General features: G+C 43.7%; 1 protein-coding gene across 4 annotated transcripts in view; it reads left to right on the forward strand.

Moving 5' to 3' along the window:
* Positions 1-16,829, forward strand: part of HRAS (HRas proto-oncogene, GTPase) — a 67,410-nt gene that overhangs the window by 39,165 nt on the left and 11,416 nt on the right. For all 4 annotated transcript variants that reach the window (XM_083480603.1, XM_083480600.1, XM_083480601.1 and 1 more), the window contains exons 2-3: positions 8,868-9,022; positions 15,236-15,414. In XM_083480603.1, coding sequence (XP_083336729.1) covers positions 8,912-9,022; positions 15,236-15,414 — 290 coding nt within the window. In that variant the 5' untranslated portion in view covers positions 8,868-8,911. The remainder of the gene's footprint in view (positions 1-8,867; positions 9,023-15,235; positions 15,415-16,829) is intronic.

Consider the following 16,829-nt stretch of genomic DNA (forward strand, 5'->3'; position numbering starts at 1 on the left):
TGCAAAATTATATTTATGTATTTAAATGTTTATAGACTGTACTTTCATATAAAATATTGCAAGATACTAATAAAAAGTAATTGTCTACAGCAGTTTTTTATACCTTTCAGAATATATTTTTAATGACTAAAATATTTATTCTTTTTTAAAAAAATAAATAAATCACAATAACCTTTGAATAGCTTCCACTTTGGAAAAACACATCTTGCTCCCTTCCATGAAGAAGTTGCATGTTAAGTCAAAAAGGCTATATACAGAATGGAACTAAAACTTCTGAAAATGAGACTGCGTACACACCATACATTTGTAGTACATTATTCCCGCCCCCCAAGAATCTTGGGAATTATAATTTACCCCCAAAACTACAATTCTCAGCACCATCAACAAACTACAGTTCCAAGGATTATTTGGGGGAAATAATGTGCTTTAAAAATATGGTGCACACACAGTCTGAGTTTGCTTTGCTGAGAGAAAGGGTTAATTTGAATGTATGGTTCTCTTATCGAGCACTGGTCAGTTTTCAGCAGACAATATAGCATCGCTTCATGCTCTCTGACTATCAGGCTTGAATTCTGTTCACTAGTGCAAATCTAGAAGGTGGTGGTTTTGACCATCTCTGTTCCTGAAGTGAAGTCTGAAAGAGGCGGAATGAATGGAGAATGGCCAAACCGGATTAGACAGAGTATCTGAAAATGGGCTTCCTAGCAGATATTAGAGCAAGAGTAGCCAATATGTCCTTAGACTACAGTTCCCATCATCCCTGACTGCTGATCATGTTAGTTGAGGCTGATGTTGTGATCCAACAAGATCTGGAGGGCACCACATTGACTGTTGCAGTGCCAGAGGGAGTACATTAATATTTGTGCATTAAAAGCCTTAGAAGGTCACTGATTATTAAAACATTTATTACCTTGCATGATGTGAAAGACTGTGGTGGAGCATATAGGTCTCTGCTCCAGAGACCTAGGTTCAATTCTAAGCCATGAAGTTCACAGGGTGACTTTTAGCAAGTGAAGTTGCTATCTTGTGGACTAATCTGCCTTTCAGGGTTTTGAGGATAAAACAGAATAATGCCATGTTTGCAGTCCAGAGTTTCTTGAAGAAAGGGTAGGAACCAGGTCTGACTATTTAAACACAGTGGTACCTCGGGTTGCATACGCTTCAGGTTACAGACTCCGCTAACCCAGAAATAGTGCTTCAGGTTAAGAACTTTGCTTCAGGATAAGAACAGAAATCGTGCTCTGGCGGCACGGCGGCAGCAGGAGGCCCCATTAGCTAAAGTCGTGCTTCAGGTTAAGAACAGTTTCAGGTTAAGAACGGACCTCCAGAACGAATTAAGTACTTAACCCGAGGTACCACTGTAATGTGATTTAAGGCACATCAAGTTTCAATATTTCAGTGGGAGAGTTGAACATGTGTTTAACTCTTGTTGATATCAGTGGAATTTTAAAGCTGCTTAACTTTGGCTGCATTATGCCCTGGGTGTGTTTTTGAAATTTACTTTGTTACTTCTGCAATCTGCCATGGGATGATGGGTCACAGCAGTGGAGGATGTTTTGAGGCAATTTGGCACAGCTGGTTTACTACATAATAAATGTACTTTTTGTTTCTCATTTTCCACATAGTCTGTCTTGCTTTCTTCAAGGATGAGCTGCAGTTGTGGAGATATCTTGTGGTAGTTCAAGCGCTTGGAAAATATTTTGTACATCAAGGCTGCTATTGCTACCTGAAATCTGGTTGCACGAGGGTCACAGGTGCCAGTTTTCTGCACATGCACACAGTATGACTAATAATGAGGAATGACTCTTTATAATCACCCACTCCTTTTCAGAGTTTTTCTTTTAAAATAACACTTTTTCCTGGGCTTGAGCACATCTGTCAAAATGGACCAGACTGCATTGAAGATCACTCCCTGCAGAAAAGCTGGTCTGCCCCCCATCCCCCGCCATGGTCTGAAATCAATTGGATAGTTGCTGGCTTGTTGGCAACAGCCATGAACATTTATGGTGATTACCGTATTTTTCGTCCCATAGGACGCTCCGTCCCATAGGATGCACCTAGTTTTTTGGGGGGGAAATAAAGGGGGGAAAATTCCTTTATTTCCCCCCCAAAAGCAGGTCGGGGAAACCGAACCAGGTCGAGGAACAGCGGGATGACGGCGCTGCGCCTCCCTGCTGTCCCCCGAGCTTGTGGGGCTGGCCCATGTCTGCCCGGCGCGAGGGGCGCTCTGCATCAGGGCGCCCCGCCCACCGGGCGGCAGGCTGCTATCCGCAGCGTGGGGAGCCCTGCGGGGAACTCCTGCAAGGGTCCCCACGCTGCGGATGTCTGCCGGGCGCAGGGGGTGCTCTGCTTCAGGGCACCCCTCATGCTGGGCGGCAGGCTGCTATCCGCAGCGTGGGGAGCTTTGTGGGGAACTCCTGCAAGGGTCCCCACACTGCGGGTGTCTGCCGGGCGCGGGGGGCGCTCTGCTTCAGGGCGCCCCTCGCGCTGGGCGGCAGGCTGCTATCTGCAGTGTGGGGAGCCCTGCGGAGGTCCCGCAGGGCTGCCTAGGCTGCGGATGTGTTCTTGAAGCCTGGAGAGCGAGAGGGGTCGGTGCGCACCAACCCCTCTCGCTCTCCAAGCTTCAGCAAAAGCCTGCATTCGCCCCATAGGACGCACCCGCCCCATAGGACGCACCCAGATTTCCCCTTCATTTTTGGAGGGGAAAAAGTGCGTCCTATAGGGCGAAAAATACGGTATCTCTAGCTAGGAGCCCAGCATAAAGTGGAAGAACCCTGCCTCAGTTTCTCCCATGCATCATGGAAAACTCTTGAGGGGGAGGAGTCTTCCATCCTGCTAGGTGGGAGAAACAGATTCTGTTCCTCCTCTAAGAGGAGAATTCAGAGGAAGGGGAGGGTTCAGCCTCACTTTGCACCACACTTTGATGATACTTGGAAACCGTTCAATTTTTTCCTCATCACTGCACTGGTACCTCAGTTTAAGAACATCCCTGTTTACGAACTATTCGGTTTATGAATTCCGCAAAACCAGAAGTAGTGTCCCGGTTTTCGAATTTTACCTCAGTCTTAGAATGGAAGCTGAATGGTGGAAGGGCACCGGCAGCCGGAGACCTCATCAGGGAAAGTGTTCCTTGGTTTAAGAACGGACTTCCAGAACAGATTAAGTTTGAAAACCGAGGTATCACTGTACTTAGTATATCTAAAGTATGGTATGAAATGGAAAACTGACCTCTTCTTCTCCCACATTCTTTGTGTTCTTTGGGCAGGAGTGGATCTCCGCCACTGGATATCAGACTTTTGTAACTGAAAATAAACTGTAAGAAGTACTGATTATATGTTAGAATATTGTTAGAATAGTGTTGTTTCCCCAGTTATATGGCTATTGGATGTTCCGTTGGATGTTCTGTTGGTTATAGCTTCTGATTCTAAAAGCAAATGAGTTGCTTCTAGCTCATGTATTTCTCTCACCACACGGCCCCCCCTTAGTTCCATAAACTCATCCCCTGTGCCCCTCTACCCTACCTTATAAAAAGGCATTATTCAGAAAAGCGCTTTGCACGACCCACTAAGGAAAATAATAACACAATAAAATTTAACAGTAGCAATTAATTGCACATGTAAGTCAAAATCGTATTCAAATTGTTTAGTTTAATTAATTCAAGAAAAGTGATGAACTTGATCTAATGATACCAGCTTTTCAAAATCTGATAGTCATTCACACCTCCAGCAGCTTCTGTTGCCCCCATGCCTCTTACCCATAACCCCGCTGCTCCCCAGGAAGCTGTACCCCCCACTTTGGGAACCCCTGCTGTACTACATATTTTTCTTGCTGCTCCCTAACTCTTGAGTTGTAGCGCCAGTCCTGTGTGCCTGCCTGCTTGTAAGGCTCACTTGTGTTCCCTTTGTGACAAGGTGATGATCTGATTGGAATAATTGGAGAGCAGTGGGCTTATCCTCAGCATGGGCATTGTGTTACCTCCACTGGAGAGGGAAGCTTAGCACTATAGGGATGCTGTGGGTTCCAAGGAGACAGAAACAAACTGCTTTCCGTGCATATGTGGGGCCTTTTTGTGCAAGATGGCTGTGTGTACAGCATGGATGAACATCAAAAAAGAATTCAGGATCCTAAAATCTTCCTCTGTGTGCCACTAATTAGGCCATTAATGTGACCGTTTTCCTCTGCATAAAGGAGACGGTTATGGGAGTATAGGCACCGCTGTGCCAGTTGCCTCTAATGCTGATCAGTACTTAATCTGCGTGAATGAAATTAATTGCTGAATCACAGCAGAGTTAAAAGTTTGAAGTGGGTTTCAGGTTGAAACAAAACCTGGTTGCCACTGATGTAACACTCTGTCTGCATAACCACTTCATTGTGGTTAAAATAATCCATGGAATTGGCATGGGGGAATTAAGCCAGGAGCACATGGCAATCTTCCAATCTCCTCACCATGATGAGAACGAGTGATGTTACACCTGCACAAGAGACAGGTTCCCACATATTGAAATCAGAAGTTGTCACATCCTGGAAATAATAGAGAATTAGTGAACTGCAAAATGTTGCCATGTGGGGCTTTGGCGAAGGTTGTTTAGGAGGGTATTTTGTATGTAGGAAGGGCTCACAACCTTTTTATCTTTCAAAACATTTGAAAGTGGTGTATACATATATCGTAAACTGAAATAAAACATTGCCACCACTTGTTAGAAGATAGCTGTTCAGAGGTGGTGTGGTAGCGGAGCGTGTGAAATCCACAAATCAGCTCTTTCAAGAGGCTGCCTTGGCCTGCCTGTTGCAGTCAGCACTTGCCTTGTGGGAATGGATACAAGCCTGCCTTACGGAGCTGCTGTAAGGATTATGGAGCTAGTGCTTATGAAGCTTTTGGAAAATTTAAAGTGCAATTTAAACGTTAAGTATCATAACAGGAGTCAGCTCAGATACCAAGGTGAAGCCCTACTCAAGTGTTAAGCCCCTGGATGAGAGCAGGCATGTGTTTACTTTGAAACAATTTTCTGTCCCTTTGACAAAAAGATTTTGTTAGCGACTGTCAAGTGGTGTGATCCTCTACTCTGTTGAAGATTTGATGGCTCCCTCCATGCTGATTTGCCTTCTCAGTCCATTAGATCTATGCACAGCAGTAGGAGGCAAAGTAGTTGAAGAAGCCTGACCTTGTCCTATAACAGTGAACCTGTGTGCAGAGGTAGCATCCCAGAGAAAAGGACCCTGAATAAGTAACAAGCTTGTGTTTTGTAGGTAGCCACTTTTGCAGTGGAAACATTCCAGTAGGCCTTGGAAGTTTTCCTGAAGCTGAGAAGGCAAGGGATACCTCTTCTGTTATATCTACCCATCTAAAAGACTTGGTGAAAAATTAAGCTAAGATCATCAACAACAACAACAATCAAAGTACATAATGGAAAGTCTGTGGGATCTTGATGCCTGTGCTTCTAGGCCAGGGGCCACCTGCACTGGTCATATATTTTTGCTGAGCCTGAACAAAGATGAAAACAGGAGCAGCTCCTCCCTGTGAGCAGTTCCAACCAGTGAGAGGAAATGGAAGCAGCCGTGCAACAGGCACACACAGTTTCAGATCATTAGCGTTTGACCCTTTTTGTTGGCTTCTGGCAGGCAGAAGCTAGGGATGATGATGGGCTGCTTTTCTTTTTTCAATACTCAGGCTTTTAGGGGTTTCCCCCCTCCATCTGCTTAGACATGACTGTTCTGTTTTCCATAGAAATATTGTGAAGTAGCTAAAGCTTGGGGGTGGAATCCTGCTGAAAATGGCAGAGCAAAATTGAAAAGCACTTTCTGCTTCTCCCTCCCCCAGATACACAGCAGAGGTTGCGGATAGCCATGCCTAGTGCATTTTTGTTCGACTGTCAGCTTCTTCCAGCTGGCATGGGGGGCTCCTCATTACAATGTCTCTCATTCTGAAATTGGGGAGTATCCCGTGGAGAATTAATTAGTTCCGTGTTGCCCGCTCTTCTGTGAGAATTGAGCTGAGGCTGAGGAGAGTAGGCAGAAGGAGCAGGGATGTGGCCCCTCTGAAGCCTTGCGTCAGGGATGTGGAGGTTAGGAAGAAGATGAGCATAGGAAACTGCCTTATGCTGAGTGAGACCTTTGGTCCATCTAACTCAGTGTTGTTTACACTGACCGGCAACGGCTCCAGAATTTCTGACTAGGATCTCCCTCACCCTTGCCTGAAGTTGCCAGGGATTAAGACTAGGACCTTCCATATACACAGAAGATGCTGTGCCACTGAGGTGTGGCCCTTTCCCAAATGGACCATAAACAGATGCTGTTGAACTACAGCTCCTGTCAACCTCAGCCAACATGACTAGTGGCCAGGGATGATGGGAGTTGTGGCCTTCCAGGTATTGCTGCAGCTTGTACGTTTCCCATCTCTGCTTTAAGCTAACCAGAGAAGCACTGTTGCATCCCCATGGCATTTGGAGTTTCTGGTAGGAAATACGAGGGGCTTTTCTCTTTGGAACCCCTGAGAATTTTCATTGAGAATGTTCTGGAAGAGGGGTGCCACCTAATGTGAGCAAGCCCCCAGCTTTATTTATTTAAGACTGGACCTCTTAATTGTTTCTGCTTCTCTGTTGCGTCTGTAGTTTTAGTAAGTTAAATTGATATTTGTACTGTTCCTACATTTTTGTTATCAAGTTACATAAGCCGCCCTGAGGGCACTCTGGGGCCATATGGCGGGGGTATCAGTATAATAAATGATAAAGGAGAAATGGGATAAAAGGCACTTTGCTGCTGTTTTTCAGTTCTGCTACTGAGTGCCTGTGTCTGATCTTAATGCCACTAATGGAAACTTGCCATCAAAAGGCATAATGCAGAGTATCAAGAGAAAAAATAAATTGTTTCCTTCTGCCCATGGAAAATGTGTGCAATTCCAGTAGCGTTAAAGTAATAGTAATAGTAATTTATTATTTGTACCCTGCCCAACAATGATTAAAAATACATTAAAATGTCACACATTAAAAACTTCCCTGAACAGGGCTGCCTTCAGATGTCTTCTAAATGTCAGGTAGTTATTTATCTCTTTGACATCTGCTGGGAGGGCGTTCCACAGGGCGGGTGCCACTACCGAGAAGGCCCTCTGCCTGATTCCCTGTAACTTGGCTTCTCACAGTGAGGGAACCGCCAGAAGGCCCTCGGCGCTGGACCTCAGCGTCCGGGCAGAACGATGGGGGTGGAGACGCTCCTTCAGGTATACTGGGCCGAGTCCGTTTAGGGCTTTAAAGGTCAACACCAACACTTTGAATTGTGCTCGGAAACGTACTGCAAATATAAAGACAATTCCTCTCAAAAATAGGACATGAAAAAGGGCTGGAGAAAATGGAAGCTGTTATGAATAAGGACCAGGTCACAGAACATATTTTGTCTACATATGAGCAGTCAGAATCATCTTCAGCCACATGTTTGCAATGGACAAACGTAATGTGTTATCATACAGCTGGCACCAAGTCCCTTAATTATGGCAGCACTTATTTCAGTCACTGTGGTTGTAGGAATTGCTGCTAATTCTCTCCATGATTTACCCCCTTTTTACATTGCATTACATTTGCATGAATGGTGGGGGAGGGTTGTTGCTGTTATTGATGTTAATTTTTTGTATCTTTATTTTAGATCTTATGATTTATGTGGAAATAGTTTACTTTGGTTGTATATTTTTGATATTTTGTTTATTGTTTGTGACCACTTTTGTTATGCTGTAATTATGTATTTTTTCCTGTTGTAAGCCTCCTTGAGTGTGGTTTGGCCTATGGAAAGGCAGCATACAAACAAAATTATGTCTGTATGCATACAAGAAGTGATCAGGACTTGTAGCAGTAGCATCAAAAAAGTATTTTATGAATCTCATTCCTTGTTAGTCTCTAGACCATTTAAATAAAAAATAGCTTTAAAAACAATGCAAAAACTAATAACTGAAGATAGGTGTGTGTGTTCTGTATTGTTTTTAAACCTCAGGCAGCCATGTTGATAGCCCTGCTCCAAGTAACTATAGACCAGGCTTCTAAAAAATTAGAATCTTCAAGGAGAAATTCTCCTGCAGAACGCAGTGACCTTCTGAGAATACAAGGAGTAAGATGGTCTCTCAAATAACCGGGTAATATGCTAGTAATGTGAATTGCCCCCCAAAATGTCTATGAAATTGCCTAGCAATGACAGTTCATTTTCAACATTGATAATAATCATTCTTCATTGTTGAGAGAGAAAACTTCATCATAACACATGAAAGAGCAAAGCCGGCATTCTGTGTCACTAGTAGTAGCCCATTTTTTCGTGTGCAAAGTGTTTATCTCATTTTGTCTTTTTTGCATTGGCCATGTGAAAGGCTAAGTTAGTCAAGACAGGGAGGGGTGGGGTTTGAAGCCTGTCCAAACTACACTCTTCATCATCTGCACTGTTCTGACAATGTATTTTAAAGCAAACTACTAAGCATTGATTTAACTGGGCCTGAATAATGAATATCCATTTCTTGCTTCGTGCCCGTGCTTTGCTTTGCCTGCTCATTGTTTACATAATTCCTTAAAAGGGCTCTAATAAGAGGGCTTTAATCCCCTTCAGGGCTTCTGGGTGGGTGTTGAGGGCTGTCCACATTCCTGTAATGACAGCAATCTGCAACTAGCTGGGTCTTGTACCAGCAGAATAACCTGAATAGACCGCTGACCTTGACTACCAAGTGCCTTTGCTGTAGCTGCTTTTGCTTTGCTCCAGAGGCTCTTGCGTCGTCATGCTGTGATGCTGTTAACTGTGCCATGGTGTCAAGTAGCATTAATGGCAAATAGTTGTGTTAAGGGTGGGGCTGAGGAGTTCATCCAATATTCATGTGCTTTATATCCAATTCTCTTCTCTTTCAGGCCGCTGTGTTTTGAGGGAACCCTGAACCGGGGTTGACCAGAAGATGACCGAGTACAAGCTGGTGGTAGTTGGGGCAGGAGGCGTAGGGAAAAGTGCTTTGACCATTCAGCTTATCCAGAACCATTTTGTTGATGAGTATGATCCCACGATAGAGGTAAGCACCTGCTCATGTTCAAAACTAAGCCATAGACATTTATTTTTAATCTCCCTCCCCCTTTAGCCTTGGTTGTCTTTGCATCCACCATGGGCTCCTACGAAAGCAGTCAAATACAAAGCTTAACCCAACTTCAGAAGCAGTTTATAGAAGAAAAGCAAAAGCTCTCCTTCCTTGCAGAGTGGCAGGCCCTCAATGGAATAATAAGCACAGTAGGAGAGATGCTGTGGAGGAGACACAAAGTCAATTTGAAATCAATCCTACTTGAAAGAGAATGGCTGGTAAAAAAATATTTACAAGCCACCATGAGCTCCACCACTTTTTGAGCTTGTAGCGAGTTTAATTATTGCCATGCTTTCTCCTTGTGGATAAGGTACTAGCCAGGGAGTTTGCAAACCTGAGTCACCTCTGGTGCAAGTTTTGTATGTTAATCTACACATTCAATAAATTCACAAGACAGTCATTCTGAAACAGTACAACTCCAGGTTGCCAGTGGGAGATTGCAAAAGTTTTTTAATGGTCTCCATGGGAAAAATTTCTGCATGTGAAAAATCAGGGAGAGGTGTGTTTGCAGTGGCGGGTATTGTGATTGTCCCTTTCACCTGCAGCCATTGCTCTTGGCATGCTGTTCATAAAACGCATATGGTTGGTTGGTTGGTTGGTTGACTGACCAAACCCAAAGAGTGCTCATCCTGGAAAAAAGTGATAAGTGGGGTTCTGCCTCAGGGTTCTATCCTGGGCCTGGTGTTGTTCAATGTCTTTATAAACGACTTGGATGAAGTTATAATTCAGGGGATGCTCATCAGATTTGCAGATGATGCCAAACTGGGAGGGGTAGCCAATGCCACAAAAGACAGAATTGGGATTCAAGATGACCTGAACAGATTAGAGAAGCTATACCGATGGCTTCAAGTTATAAGAAAGGAGATTCCAACTAAACATCAGGAAGAACCTTCCAATGGCAAGAGCTATTCGACAGTGGAACAGCATCCCACGAGAGATGGTGGGCTCTCCTTCCTTGGAGGTTTTTAAGCAGAGGTTGGGTGGCCATCTGTCATGGATGCCTTAGTTGAGATTCTTGCATTGCAGGCGGCTGGGCTCAGGGTCCCTTTGAATTCTACGGTTCTATGAGATACACACCCACACTTACTTAGATGGAATATAAATAGCTTAAATAAAAACATTTTTATATACACACCCACTCACACCTCCAAACCCTACACACACACACACATGTACATGTGTATGCCACATACATATGTGCACACCTGCATATAACCTTTGGGCTTCCTTCAGCAATCTCATGTGGCGCCTGTCCCAGATTTTCCTTGCAAAGAGAGAAGTTGAAAGATTGCTTTTGCATCACCCTGATACAGAATGTTTCCCTCCATAGCCTTGAGGGGCTAAAGTGTTATATAACCCAGAAGCTATCTTTCTCCCTCCCCCCCCAATAGGTTGTCTGGGGAAGAACCATTGGGGGTGCAATAAAATGGGAACAAAGATACCTGGGAGTTGGAGTTCTTATAAATAAATTCTGCTAATGCAAAATTAGGTGAAAATTGGTGACTTGTTTGAGGCCTCTTGCATTCATTCACATTTGCTAAGGTCATTCCACCAGCATTTAAGGATTCCAAAGGTGCTTAACCAGGCATAAGCCCTCCAGATGTTTGGGACTACAACTCCCATCATCCCTAACTAACAGGACCAGTGGTCAGGGATGATTTCCCAGACCTTAAATATGGTCCTCAAAACCTGAGACCTCATCAGCATTTTTAAGGTTCTAATTGTTCATTTAATGAGGTGTTGATATCAGTAGTGTAAAGCAGCACATCTCCCACATTTTCAGAATTTGTACTTACAGAACTGATTTATATAGACGATCTCAGAGATGATCTCATCAGCAGACTTTCCATTCTTTACAACCTTTGGCCCTTTTGTTGTTGGGGTGGGGGAATGTATTTTTTTCTTCAGATTTCTGAACTTGGAACTTTCTTCAGCTGTCGGAGCATTATTAAAATTTGCTTTTTGACTAAGAGAAGTATTAAAATGCTTTCTTTTTGGTAGGGAGTTGGTTTTGCTTCCTCTGTGTCTCTCAGTTTAGCTTTCTCTTCTCTTATTTTGCTTTTATTTACTACTTGCAGTTCTTCCAGTACAATGAAAACGTGCTGAGTAAAGCTTATTCATATAACCCCAACCACTGCCTAGCATCAGGCATTTTGATTAGGGGAAGGAGGGAGGGAATGGGGTAGGCACTGTGACACAGTCGCTGACTATGTTGCTTTAAGTTCCGGTGTCACAGCAGCGTTGGGAAACTGGATCTAGCTGGTGGGCTGAACCTTTATCTCCCCTGGGGGCCAAGTTTAACATCGGGTGGCATGTTTTTGCCTGTGTGGGTTAGCAGCTGATTGTCTGGGCTTGCAAAGCACCTCCCTTGGAGCTGTGCAGGCCCCAACTGTCAGTTGATTGGCAACGCTTGCAAGCCCTCCTTTGGCCCAGTTGTGTCTTTACTTCTCCCACCCAAGTGTAGGGCAGGTGGTTGTGGTTTGACCAAAGCAGCCTCATGGCCCAAGTTGGGGAGGCCTGGTGGTCTCAGAATATAACATCTGGTGTAAGGCAGGTGGGTGTGACTTGGCCAAAACTACCTTGTGGGCCTGATTACTTTTGCAGATTGGAGCTTCCCTCAGGGATCTTCTCTTCCTTATGAGCCCCTTGACTGGTGTGAGCTGATGTTCCCTTTTGGTTTGTTTTTAAAACATCTGTGCTCTTGCTGCGCTTCCAAGCAGTCTAATCAGTCGCAGGATTCCAAGGCAGGATTCTCCTACCATGCTGAATCCCAGTTAGTCTTTTAACTGCAAGAATGGTGGCTGAGAAAATCTGGGGGGGACAATGGATCTGGCTAATAATGACAAAATGGACAAACTGGATACGTGTGCATGTTTACTAAAAAAATAAGTCCCTTTTTGTGAATTGATACATACTCCCAGGTAACTGCATAGGATTGCAGCCTTACTCAGTTATTTTTGGAATTAAAAAGTTCAGTGCTAAGGATCTGTATATGCATTGGTTCTGTTTTCCTTGTGAGAAGTTGATGTAAATGCAAACATGCAATTATTATGCAATTACATTATGATGTGAATTATGCAATTAAATTATGATGTAAATGCAAACATCTTCTACGGAAACAATTAGCAGGATAAGGCTATCATGTAATTAGTGATCTAGTAATATGGGATATGTCTGCAAATGATTGTCTTGTGCATTGTAGAATTGAATATTTCAGGTGCAGCTGCAGAATCCTGAGAACCTTTACTTAATTAAAAAAAGACCACATTTCTAGCCTTTTGGTTGTGAAGAATGCTTTGAAAACATGCTCATTTAGCCTGCTTACAGATTAAGGGCTGGTTGTGCAATGACTGGGAGCTAAATGTGTCAACTGTTTTATGTGGTGTGTGTAATCTGTGTTAGAAAAAGTTTCACATGATCACATCATTAGGTACTGAACCAGTTGACAGATGAATGTGCAGGTGGGAACTTGCCATTAGAAGCCAGAAAGGGTCTGTGAAGGTTTCTATACTGTGATCTAATTTGATATCCCTTATTTTGATTGTGGGGATTGGGGTATTCTTTTGGAGAGGTTTCCTCCCCTCCCTCAAAAGTAGATGTACGCACCCTCAGCCTGAGCCACACTGAAGCAAGCTGCATCTGTATACAAAGATGGGAACACAGTGCTGAAGCAACCAAAGAGACCATTTCCATTACGCTTCTGAAAAGCCATTGGGGAGGCAGCTGATACATTATTGATGGGGTTATATAAATGCCTCTCTCTCTCCCCCTCTCTCATGAAAGAGTGAGATGCCAGTCACCTTGAAAGCAGCTGGCATCAAGCCAAGCAATCACTCAATGTTCTTGGGCTTTTCAGTTATTGTTCTGTCTCCCAGGTCCCCCTTGGAGAGTTAGTTACTAGGATGGTCACAGTGAAGCATATCTTAGAAGCATATCTGGGCAGTTTCTGAATATTTAAAGAGTGGACTGTGGGATTCAGCAGCTGATATATATACCTTTGTTTGTGTCAGAACAGTAACACTCTAGTGAATTAATAGGTATGCTTCTGGTTTCCAAAGGAATTTGGAGGCCCCTTCTTAATGTTTGGTTCTTTTTGGAAGTCAAGCTGTTCACTTCCTTCCCCCTTGGTTTTCCTCCAGGAGCAAGGGGCAGCTATGCACAGTGTACATTATTCAGATAGCTCTGGGGTAGTGAGGCATATGGTGGAAGTGTGCATGTGCCTTATCCTCGGTGTTGCTGTGTTCTGCTGCTGCCTTTTTCCCTCAGCTCTAGCAAGCACAGTTTCACTTTTCAGGTTGCTAGGCAGAAAGTTGAAAACCAGAAACTCCAAGGTAGTGTACTAAAGATGGAAAAGGAGATCACATAAAAGCTGAATGAATTTATTTGCCTCTGACTTTACTGTGGAAGATTAGGGCGGATGAACTGTGTGTGAACTCACTTTTTCAGGGAGTCCATAGCCCTTCAAAAGTTGCCATCACAGAAGTACCTGGTAAATTACTATATCCAATTTAGAAGTATTTCTCAGAACAGCTAATGCCACAAATGAGTTGGGATTGTTAAAACTGTTGGGGATTTTAGGGACAATTCTCTCAGAATTTGAGAGAAAATGGGTTCTTGGCCTTTGGGAATGGAAGGAAGCCTTTCCAGTCAGTGTATTTTATAGCCATGCAGAATGGAATGCTAGAATAGACCTATTGGGTGTTCTCATAGGTGTGACTTAGTCATGATGTGCTGTATTGTGGATATAGGCACACAGAAAATGCTTATTCTGCACATGAACTCCATTCAGTGCTTGCCCACGGTATATTTACTAACTGGCCTGTATGTGGTGTGACCACAGGAGATGATTGTGACTCTCCCTTGAGCAAAGCTGCTTTTAGAAGGATTAGTATACACTAAATACAGCTAAGAAAATAGGTGTGTTAAGGCTGGGCAGCTCTGGTGTCAAAGGCATACCTTGTCTGTCCTGAGGCAGCCCTGTCAGTTCCAAGAACAGGGCCTTGGCTGTATTAGTTGCTACTCTGGCACCAGAGGTGTCACCTCTTCAAATGTTCCTCTTTCCATTTTAAGAGACTGGCTTTAACCAGCAGGGTAATAGAATCGAAATCCACTCAGACTGAGACGGCTTCCTGACCTGTTAACACCCTCCTGCTCTTTAAATTAAGGTGTAAGAATTGCTTTCTGTTAGATAAAAAGTCCATACCCCCCTCCTGCCACCAGGAAGTTTAAAGGCAGGCCCACCAACAACCGTAGACCTGTGAGATGGTTCTTTGGAGGAAAAGAACATAATGGCTATAGTATTATGTTCAATAAAGTCCTCCCTTCCTGCTAATTTCCCCTTTCTTACTGTGTGATTCTCTTTATTATTGAAGGTACTGGTGCTGGCAGGCTAACAGACTATGTCCTGCATTCCCTGGGACATTTGAGCATCCTCTTCCACAGCAATTCATGAATTGAATTTTAAGTGGAAACAGAGCTCCTGTAGGAGAGGCCAGTGCTGCACAGAAGTGTCCATATGCAGAAGGGCTTAACGTAGTCATTAGGCAGACACAGCATGGGCTTAACAATGGATAGATTTGATGGCACAGGAGTGAGCATCAGATTCAAGAAGGGAGAGACTTTGATAAGAAATGAGTCTTGTGTAGGAACCTGGAGGAGGAGGTGGCAGTGGCAAGATAAAGAGAGAGCTAAACTGACCTAAATTCACCCCTCTTTAAAATTCCTACTCACTAGATTTGGGTGAGTCCAGCAGCTGAGCAGCATCTCAGTTGTGTTTTTCAGATGAGTGCCTTCTAATCTAATTGGCTCCATCAGTAACCAGGGAAAGTAAGCTAGGACTATACATCCACGAGCAAGGGAGGACCCCAGCTGAGATGATGTCTCAGCCCAGTGATGAAAACATCAAGTCAAGGTAACAAGCAAGTTAAGCAGCTGGAGGGGAGGGGGTCGGGTTGGCAGTAGAGCAAGGAGACCAGGGCATGCTACTCTTCCATTGGTTCTGTCACTAAGGAGAGAAGCAGAAAGAAAACAAAAAGGTAGGATTCAGGATTGCCATAGGCAAAGTAAATGAAATACAGATAGAGGAGATACGCTGGTGCTTGCTTGATTGCTCCTCTTCTAATGCCTCTTAATTCTCCTATGGCCCTGCAGGATTCCTACAGAAAGCAAGTTGTCATTGATGGAGAGACCTGTTTGTTAGACATCTTGGACACAGCAGGCCAAGAAGAGTACAGTGCCATGAGAGACCAGTACATGCGGACAGGAGAAGGCTTCCTTTGTGTCTTTGCTATTAACAACACCAAGTCCTTTGAAGACATTCATCAGTACAGGTCAGTAGAAATGAGTTGAGCAGCAGAGGGCATTGTATCATATTCCTTTTGAAAAGGAAGACCTGGAGGGGAGGGTGTCGCGTATTCCACGCGGCGTTTTCAGCAAAGCACTAAGAGTTCCAGGTTTTTCAGTGCAGTCCTTTTTAATGTGAGTTATATACAGGCATTTACAAAAGAAACAGTCCATACAGAGTACTTACAAACTAATACTCTCCACCACAGCACCACCACACTACAGCACAACCACCACACCCCCTGTTAAACAGGCTTTCCTTTTTAAAACAGGTGATAGCCAATTACACTAATCACACTCCTGCTGAGTCACTCTGACCCAGCAGAGTATTGCATCATCCTGTTGAAGCCTGCAGACTTATCCAGTATCCTGCGAATCCCAACACTCCTCCTTAAGTCAAAGGCTTGAGACCCAATAATTCTCTTAAGTCTCGAAATTTAGGAGCATCCAAACATTTTGTATACAAATCTGCCACATTACATTTTGTGTTACAGTGCTGTACCTTTAACACATTTCTTTCCAAAGCATTTTTCACATTTCCGTATCTTATCGCAATATGTTTACTCTTGCTCTTAAAGTTCTGTTGGTTAGCAAGCTGTTGTGCAGCCATGTTGTCACTTAGCACAGTGATTGGCATTTCAGAAGGTATTCCAAGCTCTTTTGTTAGGCAAGCAAACCACTCTATTTGTGACACACATTCACTTATGGCTGAGTACTCTGCTTCACAAGTACTTGTGGCAACAAATGTTTGTTTCTGGGATTTCCACTGAACCAGGGCATTTCCAATATATATGGCATAGCCAGTGGTAGACTTTCCATTTTCTCTGTCTCCCCAGCTGGCATCAGCGTATGCATACACTTGCTGATTATATCCTGTATCCAGCACCAGTTTGTAATCTTTTGTGCCTTTCAGATACCTTAGGATTCTTTTAAGTGCTACCCAATCTCTCTGAGCTGGGTCTGCACTTCTTTGGCTTAACATGTGCACTGCCAATGTTATGTCGGGTCTTGTCCAACAACTTAAATATAACAGAGAACCCAACAGAGAATGAAACGCTGTTGCATTCTCACATTTTTGCCCTTCTGGTTCATTTTTGTACTGGGTAGTTATGGGAGTGTCAACCTCATTTGCCCTCTCCATTCCATATGTCTTCAGTAACTTTTCGATTTTTCCCTTTTGACTCAGAGAGTAAACACCCTCTCAGACTTGCCATTGCTAAAACTGATTTTACTGTTTCAGCCTTTGCTGTTGGGGCAAACACTTCATCATAATGTATCATTTTCCTCTGTGTAAAGCCCCGTGCAACCAACCTGGCTTTCCTCTGACAACTACCATCAGCCAGTTTTTTCACTTTAAAAACCCACTTACAGCTTATGGGCTTTTTACCTTTAGGCAATTCTG

Source organism: Podarcis liolepis, assembly GCF_965112155.1.
Source record: "Podarcis liolepis genome assembly, chromosome: 1".
Taxonomy (NCBI): domain Eukaryota; kingdom Metazoa; phylum Chordata; class Lepidosauria; order Squamata; family Lacertidae; genus Podarcis; species Podarcis liolepis.